The sequence below is a fragment of the Melozone crissalis genome, unplaced genomic scaffold (assembly GCF_028551555.1).
Source record: "Melozone crissalis strain CALT ecotype California unplaced genomic scaffold, PUWL_Pcris_2 ptg000006l_1, whole genome shotgun sequence".
Classification (NCBI taxonomy): Eukaryota; Metazoa; Chordata; class Aves; order Passeriformes; family Passerellidae; genus Melozone; species Melozone crissalis.
In genome coordinates, this window is record NW_026535784.1 from 52079729 (window position 1) to 52098753 (window position 19025).

Below are 19025 nucleotides of genomic sequence, written 5' to 3' on the forward strand. Positions count from 1 at the left end.
ACCACCCTCACACAATGAATGCAGGTGCTCAATGGAATTTAGACTGCAAAAAGCACTCCACTGCAAACAAATCACTTGTAACTTTTTGAATCATCTTTCCAATTTTCACTGCCCTTCAAAACATATTTACCTTCAAAGGCTGAGTTAGGAAGAGTGGGTAACACTCCCCTTGCTAGCAAAAAATCTGCTCTCTCTCAAAAATAGGCATAAAATCAAAAAGTATAAAATCAAAAGGCATAAAATCAAAAAGCAAAGAGTACAGAGCCTGAATTTTAGAGCACTGGACCCCACTCTCCGCAAATACTTTAATATAACTATTTCTGAATTGCTCACATATAAAAATGCTTGCTTTGCATACACAATGCATTTCATACAGCACTCACTGCTAAATAAAGGAAGCTCTTGCACAGTATAACTTTGGGACTGAATTAACCTGCAGACCAAGACAAATTCCAAACCACCTTTCTTTAAGAGGCCACTTTTGTCAAGCGTGAGAGCAAGACTCTCCCTCCTGTCCTGGCTCCTTTATGCCACAAACAGCTTTCAGGGTCAGTGGCTGTGCCACAGCAGACAAAAAAACCTGGCTTCCCAGCCAAGCACTGCAGAATAGCAACAGCAAAGCCTCTAAAAACACTCTTACAAAGTCAGATCTAGGACAGTTGTGCAAACACAGCTGTAAAAACAAAAGGCTGTGATGATTCCAGGTAGCTTCCAGCCATAGCCCAGTTTAGTGCAATTTAAACAGGCTATTTTACAGCATTCTAGATTATGGCAGAACTGCTACAAGGGAAGGCTGAACATGCACAAGACTGCAAGTTCTGTTTCATGCATTTAACTGCACAGCTCTAAGAGTCTTGCACTTCCCTACTGGCTTGCACACCCAGGACTTTTCCACTGGACACCTTACAAGCCATATGAAAGACTCTCAGTTACAGGTAATAGCAAAATGAAATCTTATCCCAAGTCTAACTCAACCACTGAAACCTTAGGTTAGTAAATCAGCTGCTTTTCAAAGGTGCTGGAGAATCCTCGTGCAAAGTAAAGAGCTTGGAGCTGAAGTGCTTGACTGGGGATTTCACACATCTCATGTTAGTCTGGATTTGCTCCACTGAATTAAGAGCAGAGCTGTATGCCTTTGAAAATCCCCCTCCCTCTCAGCAGTTTGACTAGTGGGTTTGTACTACAGCTACTACTGATAAACAAAAGGAGATCAGTGAGGGAAGGGAAAAACCCCAAAGACTCCCAATTGCTTTGGGTTATGGAAGACTTGAGAAGATATGAGGAACTCTGGAGAGATCTAATGGAGCTGCATGACTGGGACACATTTCAGTGATGAAATTCATATTGTAAGTCATAATTTGGGCTCCTCCTATGCATTGATGGATATAAAATGCACTCACCACTCAGGGAAGGAAAAAACCCTAAGTATCAATAAATAGCTCAATAAAAAACCATCTGCTCAAAGCACAGCAATGATAAAAGAAAAGTAAACTCTTATGATACATAAAAAATTAGACTGTAATACTAGAATAGAGTTTAATAGCACAACAGCTCCTATGTACATACAAAGTTTATGCTGACACAGTTAGTTCTTTATATTTGTACATGTCAAGAACAGACATCTTGCCTGAATTTGTTCTCCAACACTCTCATACTTCCAAGTGAATTCAGTGTAGTATCTAATAGTGGAATTATCTCATTTTCATTTAGAATTATTTAACCTGTGTAGGCAGACAAAATTTACTACTCAGGAAAGAAAAAAAGAATCATGATCTTTCTTTTCCTTTTACAGTATCACATTTAAAAACAACATAATTAAATTACTTATCCTTTCATAAAGAAAACCTGGTCACATGAATATTTTAAGTGTAATCTGGAAATCAAATTTTAGACAACACCAGTGACTAATATTTAGAGAGGAAAAACTATATTATAGAAGATAACTAAACACCATGACACAGTTTATTTGAAGATCTTAAAAAATTCTGTTTCATAATGTTCATGTGTTACCTTCCAAGGGTAAACACTCATGGTACACTGGTGCATCAGTCAGTGCATGAATCACAAACCATTAGAGCTTGTACTTCTTTTTATTCATTTTGTTTTGTTTTCTAAAAGGTTAATGTACATGTATATACAGTTCAAAGAACTTCAGATATTTTTAGAGAAATCAATATCTTTCCTGTGACTTTACAGTAGTGTTAGAGTTCACTTTTTCTTTATTTCTACTAAAAAAAACCTCAAAAACATAGAGACAAACAAAGGAATTTTCCAGTCTTCATTTCTCAGAAACTATTCATGTGTTATATTTTTCAAAATATCATTTAAAACTATTGTATATAATTTGTTGGGTAAATGTTGCTGCTCTCCCTTGATTCTCTCTCAGAAAGCTTAGCTGTGGACCTTGCAAATTTGTACTCAGTTTTACATTTTACATCTGCTTCAAAAATCAAATCTAAAAATCAATAATAGAACTATTTCTTTACTTTATACCTTACTTCATTAACACCTTTCTGGCTTTCTTCATTTTAGATTATTTCATATTTCAAAATCTTGTCTTGCATGTGCAACACCTTGTTTTACATAAGGACATAGCAGAGCCACATTAAAGTTGAAAAAAAAATAAAATAAAGCAGCACGTTGATCAAGATGTTTTCTACAAGCCATAGCTCAACTGAACAATAACAAAAAAAATCCTCAGTGGTTGTGTGGTGTATGAGATAGCAAAATAGCCAAAGTATTCTTCAACAAAATGAGCTGTCTGCCACGATTTATCTGTACAATTCCATCACAGCTCCTGCCTGTTATGTTACACTTTCCAAAAGTATGTCATTAAGCTGCCATAAAAGTCATCACAAATTGCTTTTTCTCCCAAACTGATAATAGACTTATAGATCTAATTTTCAATCTCTTTTCTTCATTACTTTGATTCTTAAGGAGAGTATGACATTTGCTGTCTGAATACTTTGTAGTAATATCTGGCATCTCTACAGCACTTCTGTCTGAGTATCTCTGAGCTTTTAATAGGTTTGTCTTAACACTGCCTTGAAATGATGACATATTTATTTGTCTCTATTGCAGACTCTTAAAGAAATTGTTTTTATAATTTCACTGAAAAACTACAAGACTTGTTGAAAAAAAATGACACAACAAAGCCTTCAGTGCTGTCAAGCTACACCATTAAAATCCTGACCCTTCACAGCACAAGAGCAAAGAACAAGTGTGAGGCCTCCTGGTTTTCATTCCAATTTTTTTAGCTTCATGGACTGTCCTCTACACAAAACATGAGAGCTGATTGACAGAAACAACTATGTAATTGAGAAATTAACAACAAATTAGATTTTCATTCTTATGATGATCCCCCCTCATTTTTCACCAGTTAACATATGAAACTTTCTTTTTTCTTCATATAGGCCTGCATATGTATCAAACTAACATTCAGTACATGAAACTGGCCTTGCTAATGAGCTAAGTGCATTTGTAACAAAAGCTAGGAGCAGGCTGGTTTAGAAAGCTACTTGCAGGGTTAATGAAAGCAACACAGGAAGAGATCACAGGAGCAATGATGGAAAATCAGGGTGAAGGAGAAACAGAGAAGAAAGCAAGTTTCCCTTTTATTATCTCACAACCAAATTTTCCAATTAATATGCAGCAAAATCCACCACCCAAGTAGCCTCTAATGATGTAGGTCACTTTTGAAGCACTTGACCAAATACTTAATTACCCTGTCCCAGGCCAATAAAATATAGATCTTATATCAGATTTTTTCAGCACTGATCTTCAAACACTTCACAAATGTGCTATTATGCGCCACAGCCAACCCCAGAGACACAGTAACTCACCCTGTTCTACCCAAAAGGTTGATGAGAGAGCTAAAAAGAGACCATATTTCCCCAGCCCCAGGGGTACTACTTCTCCCATGACACAGGGCCTGATATTTCTTTGAGAATACCCCATATCCAAACTGACAATTAGCAGTCACTTCTACTTAGACAAAGAAACCTAAACCCCTCTACACTGTCATAGCACAGGCAGCCACCACAGCTCTGAAGTGCTGTGTTTCAAGACATCCAAAGAGGTCTCCAGAGCAGTCATTGAGGGGTGTGCCTGTGCTCTACAGCAGCAGGACACTTCCCAGACTAATTACTTCAGTGGAGCTTCCTTGCTATATTCCTTCTCAGCAAGTTCATTCATCTTCATATTCCATTATGCAGTGTGGATACATCCTCAGACAAATCAATTTCTCTAGGTGAGGGATACACATTTGTTGAGGCAAAAACCAGTTTAAGAAGCATTATCATGAACAAATGCTCTCACAGTACAACCATTTGTATTTCCAATTGACTCCCAGGTTTAAATTCTTCATGTCAGAATGGATTCAGACTGAAATGGGAAAAAATGCAGTGTTCTGTTTATATCAGAACAAGAAATACATCAGTAACAGCTCAGCTGAAGTCTGGCAAGGAGAGGTGCGAGACTGTTTTCCTCTCCTAGCATGAGGGATGTGATTTGCTCATCCTCAGAAGAAAGATTAGTCTGAACAACAAAGAAACATCAAATCCCAAAAATATGCTTGCATTGGAAACATGCTCAAGTCTGGAAATAACTTTGCCACGTTTTGTTTATACTGAGCTTTTTTAAAGGGAGTTTTTCCTTTACAGACTCTCTTACAGCCTGACTGAGAACCCCCAGTTCCCAAGGCCCAATTTTTGATTCACCCTCTCTGCTGTCAGCAATTATCTGTAAAACTTACTACAAGGTATGCATTTGTACATTCCTCTAACACCAGTTTGGCACAGAAGAATCAGAGTCCAAACTTTACCTTGTCAGTGATTTATACAACCACATAATAGAAAGCAGCCATTTTTTAGCTTTTTCAGGTATAAAATGCACAAACCCTCACCACCCCTGAAGGACACTACCATAAGGAAGTGCTTTCTAATGATCAAGAAACTAAAGTACCTCTCTCCCTCCTGTACACTGTATTATGTGGCTTTCAACTCACCAATCTTACTGTAGTTTTTGGAGAGGATCTTTACCCTGTTCCAAGGATAGTACAAACAGTGCTGAATGAGCACTCACGCAATTAATCCTCACTGTTCACTATGTGGTATCTCGCTGTAATTTACAGCATCTACATGTAGAATCATAACTGGAAAACCTCTCATTTCTCTGTTGATCACTATTGGGCACTTGAATTATTTCTTCATAGTAACTACTCCCCAGCACCTCCATCAGACAATTTTATGGTTCTTTTTTCAAGGTAGCAAACTGGCAGACAGTGATGTGCATCAGGATTGCCCATAATTAGAGATGGTTGACTTGAAATACTTTGGGTCTCTCTTCAGAGGATAAAGCAATTAAACAGCACTTTGTCAGTACAAAGTACAACTTCAATCTCTTTCAGTGCTATCATGTGTTTTCAAAGCTGACATTAATCGGTCCCAAGAGCCTGAACTCAGAAAATGAGAAGTTCACAACTAATGGCCATATTTAAAACATGTGGTTGAAGTGAACCACCCAACCTCACACAGGAGTTCTATGGCTGAATTAAGATTTGCCTTTAGCCCTTCAGAATAGCATCCAACAGCCCCGGGTGTAAATCCCATCTGTCAATGCTAATTCCCTCCTTTCTTCGCCTACCAGGTCTCCTACACCTTCAGCAGCTAGGAGGAAGGAAATCTAAAGGAAACAAGCTCATTAATTAGCACAGCTGGATTAATTTCCTAAATGCCATTTATCTGGTCTTCCTGAAAACAGCAAGTGCTTTGTGGATAAAGAAAGAGTCTGAAATTACACCAGAATACACCATTTTAAGGCAGAAATTTATCACTACCAAGCTGAGTTTATACCAACAACTTCTATTCCAGCGTTTCCTATCTGTTGAGAGCTTTGCATTGCATCCCTGTCAAAGAACTCCACATTCCCTGAATTTTCACTTCATACAGTCTCAAATAACAATCTAAGATTTAAATCCATGTTTGTATTGCCATGTCCCTTGATACATTTGCAGCTTCAAGCTTGAGAAACTCCTACTACAGGACCTCCTAATACTGAACACACCCAAAGAATCTCAGCAAGGGCACAACTGCACTGCAAATCTATTGGTCTATGCAATAACTACAACACAGCACAGGAACATTATAGAGCTTTGGATCTCCAGTGTAGCAATCACCAGAAATCTCAACACTAATTTCTAGTAGAAACCTTTGTATCACCTCAGAAAAGTGAGTTTCTTTCAGTTTCACCAATGCCAGCATGTAACATATCACTGGTTTCCTTGTTTGACACCAAGTAAACAGCCAACCCCCAATTCCAGAATGCTTTACAAACCACAGCAGCATCACATTTCTGCCTGTGCTTTGCCACTTGAGTTCATCATCAATAAATACTCATTTGAATGCCTGTTTAAAAAAGCCAAAATGCAAACTCACCTCATTCCCACCAACAGCTTTGGTTAAAATTACAGCAGAAGACACAGGAGGTGGCATGCAGCCCACTGTCTGCAAGCTGAAAACAACAAAAAGAATGTTACATTCCATTTCTTACAGTAAGCAAACATGAAGCAACCTGCTACCTTAAAATACCAAAGAGCCAAGTAAAATCCTATCACCTGTGCAGTGCAATCAGTTTCCAATCACTTCCAGCCCTGTACTAGGAAAGGCACTCCTGCTGGCAGCATTTCTGTGCCATCTCTCACCAGTCAGCACTGTGAAGAGTCATGTCACCATGCAAAAAGCACAAACACTTAACCTCTCTGTGACTCCACCTCCCCATCTGTAGTGCTGTAGCTCTCATTCACAAAGGTCTCTATACATCTATCACAGACTACCAGATAAAAACACCTGGTTGCCATCAAAGCATCAACAGCTTTCTCTCACACTTTAGAAATCCAAGGTACCCTATTATTATTGTCATTTTGTAGCATTGTTTGTGCAGCAAAGTTATTGAAGTGCACAGTAAATGCTGTTACAAAGTAAGAAAAAAGTGGTGAGCTTTCCTTTGTTTTCAAAGACAGTTCACAAAATCACACCATGATAAATTACAATTAAATTTGGGGCTAAGTAAAATAGGGCTTCTGAAGAAAAACTGTGTTGACTTGTAAGGAACAGTAATGAATGGAATAAAATAGATTGCAAAATCCCCAAAAGTGTGGAATCTACATATGTTTTCAAGTATCAGAACTTGAGATTCTAATTCAGAACAATCAATTACTAGTGGTGAACTACTTTGCATTTGTAACCACATCAGTAGAACCCCCAAGAAAGGCAGTGCCAAAAAGCTGCAGCAAACAGAAGTATTAAACCCAGGCACCAGGGTGCACATTGCAGTGCAATTGATATTCTGCAAATATACAAAAAGCTTAAAGACAAGAAGCAGGTAAGTGACAATGACAGCATTCCCTTTGTCAGCCACAGACTCTGTGGGAGAAGAAGAGGCAGCCAATGTAAGCATTACATAAATCCAACCACAAGGTGCCAAGCAGCACCTTGGAAGCACGGAGCAAACTTACAGTGAAATAAGCTATGGCAGCAGACGGTTGTCAGCACGTAGCAGAATAAGCTCACATTGAAAAGAAATGAAATACAGGAAAAAGAAACGGTGCAGGAAAGTCTGGAAACATAGAGGAAAATATCCAGCAGGCAAACAAAGACATGGCAATCCTGATGTCCATCTCCTACACTGTGATACTGTTCTCTCTCCTGTGTGGCAGCCAGCTCCTCACACTTCTCACCTGCTCTAATGAAGAGTAGATTAAATTCAGAGTTATCCAGAGAGGTACAAAATGTGTGCAAGAGCATTCATCTCAGCTGGCAGGGATTTTCCATACTATAAGGGAAAGATTTAATCATACAACCTCTGTTAACCCTCTCAAATTGAAAACAACATATTTGGGATTAAAAATAAAAATCCCTATCAAGCAATATTAATCTAGAAAAAAAACTGGTACAAACTAAAAGGATACATTCTTAATTGAGTGTATGGAAATATGTGCCTGTAAACTTTTTTTTTCAGTTTGTATCAACCACACAATTCTACCAGTATATAAACAGACTCCCCTAATGGCCAACAGACTACTAGAAATAACAACCAACCAACTCATACATTCCACTGGATCAGGCCATGCTGTGAGTACTAACATCAGGGCTCCAGACACTTGCTCTTCTGCTGATATCACTACAGACAACTGAGCAGCAGTCTGAAGTCACATGTTTCAGATGTGAAAGCTCCAAAATTGTACATTATACCTGATCTTGCATCTCATGCCTCACCACCTGTGCTGTAAATGTGACATGCTAAAAGTGGAAAGAGGTGAATCTGCATACATTAATAACCTGCTTCATGCTCCTTTTCAAATAGATGTTGTCAATGCAAAACCTGGTCAGTTAACAAAAAAATTAACTTATAAGATGCCTGGGAGGATGTCAGTTTCTCCTCTATATCATAAATTTCAAAATAATTGCAAAACAACAAACCTCCTAATATCATGCCAGACAGAGAGAGGGGAAAGAAAAAATCCCCCTCAGCTGTAGAAACACAGGTGAAAAGCTGGTACCACCCAAATCTGCCTCTCAAATAACACTTAGAGCAAAAACAGGCCATTAGAGAGGATGGGAGAATCTACCATGCATTGTGAAGCAAGATGGAAAAGGTTCTGTGGGCTGTGCCCTTCAGGCATAACCCTGTGTAGGGAGCAGTGGAGAGCCGCAGTGCCCAGGGAGCCACCCTGCCAAGGGTGCCGCCTGCCCTTGGGAGCACATGCCTGTTTTTCCAGCCTTTCTGAGGGCTATCAGGCAGCCTCCACCACATGCTGTGCTAAATAGTGATAAGGAAGCAACTTTGTCCAAACCTGCTCCCTTCCCTGTTTTCCTTAGTGCTTCTAAGGGAATAAAAACTACAGCTGTGGGGCATGAGGATGAACTTTTGTTTACACAGAGCTGCCACAGCACAGTCCCTCACACACGCACAGGGACCTGCTTTGAAATGTGTTATTCTAGAATTAGGACAGAGCTCAGTATCTTCTGCACCTGCATCACCCTGTACAGCTTTGAGCATGGCCTGAACAGCAGTACTTCTCAAGAAAGCACTCTTAAAAAACCCCAACCAAACCACCTTAATTATACTCCTCAATCTGATAATTCTTTCAATGAAGCCTCAATACAAGAGAGTTACTGCACTAAAAGATAAAAAAGCCAAATCAGAAGCAGCACTCAAGGAACAAGTGCTTGAAAGGCAGCATACAGAAGCATACAGAAGTGCAGCAGCTCACTAGCAGGACACAGACACACTCTCATGACACATGAGCCTGGTTTAGGCTCCATATTTAGAGAGATAAATGCACAAGTATTTATTTTCTTTGCAAAAACACATACATCCTAAGTTTTACAACCAGTTTTACAAGAGTGTATGCATATACATATAATTATACTCATGCATGCAACAGATCAAGTCACTTAAATACTAAGAATCAAAGGGGCATGAGACTCATGGGAAGGAAGGAATGAGACATGCTTCATGGAACCAAAAACCCCACAAAAATCTTTCACCTTGCACTTCAAAATTCCTTCCTAATCCTTTCTGGCTACTGTGGAAAATCACATCTTTCTCCTAGCTGAGGAAAAACTTCACTATTATTTTATTGTAAAAAATACCCTTTACTGCAAATAGCTAAATACAAATGAACATCATATATCAATCTTGTTATTTCCTTGCTTAACTGACACTGTTAAGCAAAAAAGTGTTAACTTTTAATTGATGTTGTCTCAGTGTCACCTTTTCAGTGTCATTTGGACCAATTCACACTTGATGGAGCATCAGGAGAAGCCTCTTACAAACAAACTGAAATGCTCCTTTAGGTTTAGGCCTTGTAGAAACATAAACATGAGCAGCTTTTTCATTAAACTTTTAAGACAAGGAACTCCCCAAGCAATGTTTCACCAAGCAGTAAGGAACAACTGGGATTCTTTCAATAGTTTTCTGAAATAATTGATTTTTAACATTCAGACATTCCAGTATACCTGTATGGCAGTAAGTATTGACTCCCATTTCCAAAAAAAACACAACTTTGAACTTTTGTTTTTAAACATAGCATCTATCCCTAGTACACCATCCATGCAGCTTTGCACATTGGCAAGATTTAAAACACACTGTTTTCATGGTAACTTAGTTCCTGCTCATCACAAAGTTCATGTCCCATAAAAACTTTACTTTTTTTTTCCCCATAATTTAGCTGGAAGCTGATACTGAACCCATGCAAGAAATGCTCAACACAAACTACTTAAAAACAGAAGACCAGTATGTGGCATACACAATATTTATTTATTCATATTCATGGCTTTTCCTTCAGCATTTCTTTTCTTTCCTTCCCACCTTCCTTGAGACCCAACCCATCACTTCAGCTGTGTTTTGTGAAAAAGAAACCTAACCTGTTGCAACCCTACACATAAGACTGTCCAGACCTTCTGAAAATGAGAGCAGGTTCCTGAAGGGATAATCTTTGCATGCACTTTGTTTTCAACAGCAAAGTGCTGAAGCACAAAACACAACCAGCAAAATCTGTTCACAGTACCACAAAACACCAGTTGCAGGATAAGCAGCCCTTTAAGATGACAGCTACACATATATTTCACTCCATTATACTTAAACATACCCTTTTAAAAGCCATTCATTTATAGGTGTGATTGATAACAGCTGAAGAAAGACCCATATTGCTGTTGGGAAGAACACAAGTGTAAAAATCTGGACAAAAAGGTGTAGTTTCACATGCATCAAAGCACTTGTCAGCTCCTGCAAAAGAAAAAGAAGAGAGGAAGTTGCAGTCATAACAGCTGAAGTAAGATCATATTTGTGCTTTTAAAACTAGGATCAGCTTTACCATACAAAAGGAGTGCATGTCAAAAAGTCACCTTTAGGGATCATCTGATCTCTTTAATAATGAAGTACATCCAGGCAAGATAAAAGCTGTCTGCTCCTGGGCATTTTTCCACAAGAATTGTCCAGCACTTCAATAATAGTGTAGCTCTCAGAACTGCAGCTTTTCAGCAGGCAGCCTTAGCACTTTGTCATGGCTTCAAACCCTGTGTTAACTGCACTGATGGCTGTTTACTTTACTGACTTTCCATAGCAGCAGTCATGAAAACTTGTAGTGAGAACATGATTTCAGGTTCCTCTGACTAAAGAGAGCCACATATGCTGATTCTCATTTATACTATTAAAAAAAAACAAAAACAAAAAAAAAGGATGTTTATGGATGTTTCTATTACCAACCATTAATTTGTGGTGTCGGGGGCTTTTTTAGTTTGTCATTTTTTCCCTAAAAGCAAAGCAGCAGATTTTGTTTATTTATTGAATCAAAAGAAAATTTATAGGAAAAAAAATTGGCTGATGAAGAATAACAAATAAGGAATACCAAGACCATAACAAGCTAAAAACTGTTAAGCCATAAATTTCAGAGAAATAAAGTCTAAAATACCACTGGAGACTCAGAAAGCAACAAAAAACCTTAATTTTAAATAGTATAAGAGCACTCCAGAGAGTGATCAAGCACCCTTAAAGAAAAAAACTCTTCTGCTACCTCTGTGTCTGTTTCTGCCTTTTCACGCACTTCAAGGACCTTCCACACAGGTTTTTGAGTACAACAAAAGAGCCTTGCACATTTCAATTAATTTTAAATCTTGCAGACTGAGAATAAAAATTCCTCTTCCTTTCTCTCACAGTAACTTGCACTCTTCTCAAGCAAATGATGCAAAAGAACTGATGGCACTCTTATTCAAAATCTAATTTGCTGGGATTCTTCAGCTGACACTCCAGATGCATTAAACATATCTATCTATCTATATCTTACATACAGAAGTACCCTTCTAATTTGATATTTTTACAATTGGAAAATGTCTCAAAACCAGAGGGTTTTAGGAAGACTCTGTGATACTTCCAAAACCAAAACTCAAGACAGAAAGAAAGCCTCACTGTAACTTCCAGGGAGCAAGGAAGGTGATACAACACAGCCAACCTACTACATGGAGGAATGCTGTATTGATGGAACAAATCTTTGCAGATCTAAATTACCAATCTTGAAAATGTCTCCAGTGATTGCCTTTGAGAATAATAATAGTTCTTTAGATAATATTAGAATAAATTATTTAGATAATACAATAATATTATTATTATTATATTATGCCTTAGACTGGATGATCACAGCATAAACTGTGATGAAGCAAACAGCCTTCACCCTCTTAAACAATTAACAAGGACTTATCCAAAAATACATCTGCCACCTCAAAAAAGTTGCTGGAAGCTGCTGGTGAGGACTGTGTTTCTGCACACCAGACAGAACAGGTTACCTTGCCTTCCTCAGTATTTCAGACCCTTTAGGGAGCCCATGCCAGCCTCTCCCTGGCTGGTGTGGGTCCCTGTTGCCATCCAGGCACTCTTCTGATAGTGACAGCTGGACTCCTCTGAGCAAATACCCACACAGAGCCAACAGTGTTTTCAGTGCCTTGCCAAATTCCTCGTTGAAATGGATAACTCAAGTATGTGATTTAATTTCTGGGGCCCTATGGGAGGTATTTGCTTTAAAAGAGCAAGCTATCCAGTCACTGCAAACTGAAATAACATTATATTAAGGTGGAATGAAATGTTCTTGTCAGAGAACACTGAGTGTTTCTACAAATGTAAGAGGACCTTGGTCACCTCTGGTTCTGAAAGTGTAACAAGGCCATGCACAGACAGGTTCTCCTTGAATGTTGCCAATTATTCTGTAAAATGCTTTCTGAACACACTAGTAAATTTTTTTGAGCATGCACTTACACAGCAGATTAAACCAGGAGTGTAACCTTAAAAGAGCATCAATTATTTCTAATTTTGTCAGATTTATCACAAGGCCTCTGTTAACACTTACAAACTTTTCATCCTGTCATAAAGCATACAAACACTAGTTTCCATCTAACTAACACATTGTCTAAGGTAGAACAGCTGATATGCAGGTCAAGAACAAATAAAGCCAAAAGCAAAAACCATATACTTTGCAATCCAATAAAAAGGCATATTGAGTAATAACACCAACTTTAGGTTGTGCCTTAAACAATTAAAACATGCCTCAAAGTATTTTAATAAAAACATGACCTGGCCACCTAACACATATGAGGATTGTTTTTAACATATACTTTAGAAAGTAATAGCACAAGCTACAATGTGAGAAATTATTTTCTTCTTCTGTCTTCTGGCAGAAATTCAGGAAAGGCCTAGCTCCTTCATGAAGCTGGATAACAGCACCAGGCCTAACTGCTGCTCCCAAAGCAATCTGAGATCAGCTCCCTGAACAAAAACATCCTGTAAAAACTTCATTTGTATCAATATATTGCTTTTAATACCACAGATGGAAAAAAGTTATGTAAGTTCAAAGTAAGACATGACACATTGCCCAGAAAACTGTCTGTCACATCACCTTAACTGGAAGGAGTTAGATGTAAACTAGCATGGAGAATCTAATCAAGACTTTGACAATGCTACAGATTTCTCACAGCTGCTTTACAAATACAAGGTTTCAGGATACAAACTAGTGAAAGGGAAAAAAAATTACATTTTTTTCTCTGCATGCAAAGATTCCTAAGCCGGAAAGAGGAAAAAGTCCATTCTAGTAACACTACTCAGGTTTGTGTTTTGAGCTCTCTTCTCTGTGGAAGAGAGTGCCTCTCCACAGCTTATTTCCATTAAAGTTGAAGAGATGAAAGTTCACCACTATAACCATGATACAGGTGGAGAGACTTTTTTTGCTTTTGAATGCACAGTGTTCACTCAAATCCTAGTTCACCAGGAGATAACTGGATAAATTTGTGATGATTCTTTCAGGCATTAGTATCATGCAACTTATGAATAGCATCCCCTGTTAGTGAACAGCACAGAGGAATCAGAAAGCTAGTCTAGCAGAGATGTGCAGTGTTTCATTTCAACTCTGGCTGCTCCTTCTCTTCTTGGCACGTAGCCATCATCTCCTTTCTCCATGATTCCTTCATCTCTTCTGAATCTCAGACTGCTCCTCTTTGAATAACAAGTGACACAAAATTTTAAACAAATCCCAGTGCCTGTGATATGCACCAGAGTACCTCAAATCCACCTGTCCACAACAAAATCCTATGGGAAAACATTACCAAGACTTTGCCCTTGTATATTGACACCGTATCTGCACAGGAACCCTTCTATGCTGACCCCAGCTGCTGCCCTGGCCCTACCAAACGAGGTAACCTAAAGCCACCAGGTCTTTGTTCCCAGCAATCCAGGAGTGAACAGCTGCATCTCACCCTGGTTTGGGTTTGGGCCACAATCAGGGTGTAGATCCAGTTCCCAAATTGCGCTCATCACTTCCATTTAGTTAAAGCTGTGCAGAGACAAACCACCCACCCCCTGTGGATGGGTGACATTTATTCACAATATCCCTCTCATCATCCTCATTGCCTTGTGAAGCACCTTCTAAGATTAAGGAGGGTTATTCCTTAAACATCTGACATTTCTCTTCTCTTGCTAGCCATCCTCCCAGTACCACCACCATTCCAATTATATTCAAATCTGATCAAAAGGAACACAAAATTTTTTTAGAGCATAACAGGAATGAAGAAATGAGAAATTACAGTACCTCAGTTTTTAAGGAGAGTCCACTGTTAAAGAATATAGCTGAAACAGCAATGTAAGTGATGGTAATTTCTGGTTTCAGGGGTCCTAAAAAATACAGACATAGAGAATAAAGTGAGTTACAGTCAAAGGGAAAATGATATGCATATATCAGAGTGAGAATACTTTAAAAAATACCTGGAGAAAGTTTAATCAGTAAAGTTTCTAATAAAAAGAACGGTATTTCTATCAAGTTACAGAAAGTATGCTATTAATTTTTAAATAAAAGTAAACTAGTGAGTGCAGAGTGAGTTAAGTCATCATATAAATTTGACTTCCATGATTAGAGGCCACTGGGAACTCACAGACAAATCCTGGAAATTTGAAAATGGGGAACCTTTCACACTTCTGCCATCAAATTTTCCCTACAGCATCAGCAAACTCAAACCATACACCCCAACAAAAATATTAGCTGGTACTTTCACAGGGTCATTGACATCCCTCACACAGCTCCCTCTCACTTCTTTCCCTACAACGCACACACACCTGTCTGGCTGCCTGCACAGGAGAACCCAAATCACACCTTGCAATCATTTCCTCAGGGCAACACAATTCTGTGTTATTCCCCTCACAACAGAAAATGGTTCCACATGGTTCATTCCAGCCCCACAATAACACATTTCAGACACTGCTGCAGTGAGAGCAGCAGGGGCAGATGCCTGCACCACCAAGGGTTCCTATGTATTGAAGGCTTACATTTGTATATATTTATATACTTTTTCAGGGAGATTAAAATATAGTCTTTTTTTACACTCCTATAAAAATGACAAATTCTCTTAATACACTTTGCCTTCAGAGGCCACCAGGCATAAAGTGTATGTGCTCATTTTTTCATGAGCACTCAACCAGATATTACATTAGAAAGAAAATATGAGCAGTCTACTTAGGACCAAAGTAATATCCTCACTCTACAAGTGACCCTAAGCTGTCCTGAGCAAAGCTGCAGCAGCAAACAAGGCAGCCTTGACTCAGCACTGCAGGAGAGAGGAACCTTTCTGCTCCCCTGGATGAATGACACATTGATGGTCACACTGGAGTAGGGTCAATGGTCCTTAAATCAGAGGGACTTGACTGTACAAGTCAAATTTGCATCTCAAGTCATTTCAACCTAAATCCTCCCTTCAGAGAGAATTCTGCTGACAAGACACTAAAACTGTGTTTGTCAAACACCCAAAAAAGCCCAAAACAAACAAACAATCAAAAAACCCCACCAAGCTACATATATGAAGGTTAAGGTAAAAACGAGACAGGAAATGCAAGAGTTAACAGTTGCAACAAAGCACATAACTAGTTGCAAAATTATGGCACATTAACTGAATAGATGGGGGGGAAAACCTCAAAAGATTACATAAGTATATATATATATAGCTCTACAGAAACTATATTTTATAGACACAATTACCTCTTTTTTCTAATCCTTTAAAAGATTAGACTCTCTGTGTACATGCACATACAGCAGACAGGCAGTGGGTTAATCTGGCTACAACAGGGGTTCTCCAGGACTCAGTTTTTTCTGGTTTCTGGTTTTTCACTGGCTACCTGAACTCCTTCTCCCAGGAGAAGCCTCTACCACCAGAGCAAGCACACACTCGAGGAGCACAGGGAACTCTCTCTGGCCACAACAGAAAAAGTCTTTTCACAAAGGAACTAAATGGGCTCATTTATCAAATAGGAAAACACACAAAAATGGCTTGGCTTATGTCACGGAGGTGACAACAACACAAATCTTTGTTATTTATGGCACAATCTTCCACGGGCATGGATGCTGGACCATCCATACCATTCACTAAAGCCCTGCAAATTACCGTGCATGGCTTTGTCAGCTGGAAGATGACAAAGTAAGGTTTTTCCTGTGTTGATACTTCCCAGCCCTCACCTCTTTCTGCTTTTAAAAAGAAATATTTTTCTTCCTCAGAGCACAGAGATCCCGTGGTTTCAGAGGAAGGGATACCACCATGGGGAACATGTGCTAGCTACTTTCAATCAATCCTTCCAAGATTTTTCAAGCAAGTTGTCCCAGGAACAATACAGTGTCAAAGCTTGACATCTCTTTGCAGCAGGATAATTTAATGAAGTGCTCCATCATAGTGCTTCCATGCAGGAAATGAACCGAGGAACAATTGGCCACTCACAATCAGCCCGGCACTTAAAGCAGAGAGGGACAAAACACCTGATTCTATCAATTGCAAGTCATCTCTAAGGTGTGCAGAAAACACAGCGCGGATCCTGCGAGAAGCTCCACGTGGGTTTTATTCACCCCTGCAGAACAGCACACCGATGTCAGAGGGGATCCTTGCACAGCAGGAATTTGCCTGCCCTGAACTCCATGAGGTACCAGAGCCTGAGCTGCCATAGCGTATGTTCAGAGACATAATTTTTAAATCACTTTCTTTTTTCCCCAGAAGCTAAGAGGTGGGAAAAGTCTGGCTTCTCAGTAAGAAGCCGTCTATACTCAAACTTCAGCTCTATTAAGAAAAAAAATAAATTAAAAAAAAAGCACAGGTATATTCTTCCTCCTCTCACATAACATGGAACTGCCATAGGAATTCTATTGAAGTGTTCTACATCCCTTTTCTCAAGCCACCAGAGAACAATTAGGAAGAAGAAATACAACCTGTAATATGTTCCTGAAATCTGTGAATGTCCGGAGCTGAAGTTCCAATGGAAACTGACGAGGATTCATCCCAGTGTTTATACTTAAAGATACATTGTTTATGTTTAAATAACAGTGGCTATGTCACCAGCCCTTGTTCTGGGACACATCCAAGCCCTCCCTGCTCAGCCAGGGACAGATCTGCTTTGCCCCGTGTACGCATCTTTCACACCATCACTTCCCACAGGATCAGTTCCCCTGTTTTCCCCCACCTTCCACGAGGAAGTAAGAGGGAACAACAACGAGACAAAAAAAAAAAACCCAAAACTTTAAAACACAAATGTTCTACTATAAAGCGATGGGAAAGGTCTGGCCGGAGCACAGCACCCGAGAGTTTACCACAGCACTCCTTCGGCTGCACCTCCAGACGGCAGCAACCCATGTCCCGAGCCGCGGGACTCCGTGCCCACAGCCCTGCAAGTTCTGGCGGAGTTGAACGGGAGCACATTCCGAGCCAGCCACGGTTCGGCTCCCATCGCTCCTGATCCCAAAGGAGCCGGGCGCTCCTCCGGGCACAGGTACGGCGCCGAGCAGAGGCACGGGAACACAGCGGGAGCAGCTCCCGGGATCCTGAGGAGCTGGGGCTGGCAGCAGGGAGCGAGAGGAGCCTGTGGAGGGCAGGGACCCCGCACGGGCGGGACGGGGCGCGGCCGCCGGGAGTTGCCGAAGTCCCGGCGCTCCCGGTGCCCCCGAGAGCTCCCGCCCGCACTCCGCGCCCGCACTCACCGCCTTTGACGCCGACGCCGGGCTCCAGCCGCGCCACAGCGATGACCAGCACGATGCCGAGGATGAACCACTCCTTCCGCAGCCGCTCCAGCAGCCCCATGGCGCTGCCCGGCGCGGCGCGGCACGGCTCGGCTCCGCCCGGCGCCGCTCGGTCCGGTTCGGCCGGGCTCGGTCCGGCTCCGCTCGGCTGCTCGGGGCGGCTGCAGGCGCGGGGCGGGGCCGGCCCCACCGCCCGCCGGCAGGGCCAGCCGGATCCGCTGACGGCACAGGGCTCACCCACCGCCGCCATCGCTACCACGCGCCTCCTAATAGGCGCGCAGACCCGCGCTGCCGCCCGCACGGCTGCGCGCAACCGGGATCCCCGGCAGGCTCCGGCCGCCCCCGCCCGCATCCCCTGCTGAGGCGGACACCGCGGGCGGCGGGAACGGGACAGCTCCGTGGCTGCCGTCGCCGGGCGGGTCGGGGAGAGCGCGGGCACGGAGCCGGCAGGGCGGGCGGGCGCGGGCCGGGCGGTGGCGGCAGGGCGGGCGCAGCGCGGGGTGCGCGCTGTTTGGGTGCATTACAGCGGCCGCGTGACGGCCGGCGCCTGACGCGCGGGGGGCGGGCGCGAGCCGGGAAGCGCCGGGGCGGGATCGGGATCCGGGATCGCTCCGTGAGGGCGGGCGCGGGCCGGGGCCGGCGGGGCAAGCACCGACAGCGGTGCTCCCCGCAGCCCGGGGGCCAGGAGCGTCGGCGGGCGGGGGCTGCTGCCGCCTCACGCACCTGTGGCCGGTGTGCGCTCCCGCCCGCCCTCACGGCGCTGCGCCGCCGGGGACGCGTGGATCGGGACCGCCCGGGAGTTCCCATTGAGCGCCCGCCTGGCCGTTCTGGGCAGCCCCAAAGGCACCCGTTCAGCCCCTGTCGCGAACAGTACTTCCCTGGTTTGCCTCAGTGCTAGAACCACTTCCATTAAAACCTCGTGTCCTAAAACCTCATCCTGGTG

General features: G+C 41.8%; 1 protein-coding gene across 2 annotated transcripts in view; it reads right to left on the bottom strand.

The window, feature by feature from the left end:
* SLC10A7 (solute carrier family 10 member 7) overlaps nucleotides 1–18143 on the bottom strand; it is a 137569-nt gene extending 119426 nt beyond the window's left edge. The window contains exons 1-4 of one of the 2 annotated variants that reach the window (XM_054293405.1): nucleotides 18044–18143; nucleotides 14630–14712; nucleotides 10652–10788; nucleotides 6435–6510 (exon numbers count right to left, since the gene is read on the bottom strand). In XM_054293405.1, the coding sequence (XP_054149380.1) occupies nucleotides 6435–6510; nucleotides 10652–10788; nucleotides 14630–14712; nucleotides 18044–18143 (396 nt within the window). Of the gene's footprint in view, nucleotides 1–6434; nucleotides 6511–10651; nucleotides 10789–14629; nucleotides 14713–18043 lie in introns of those variants that run through there. The other variant, XM_054293413.1, reaches the window with a different exon arrangement.
* Nucleotides 18144–19025: the final 882 nt, after the last annotated feature.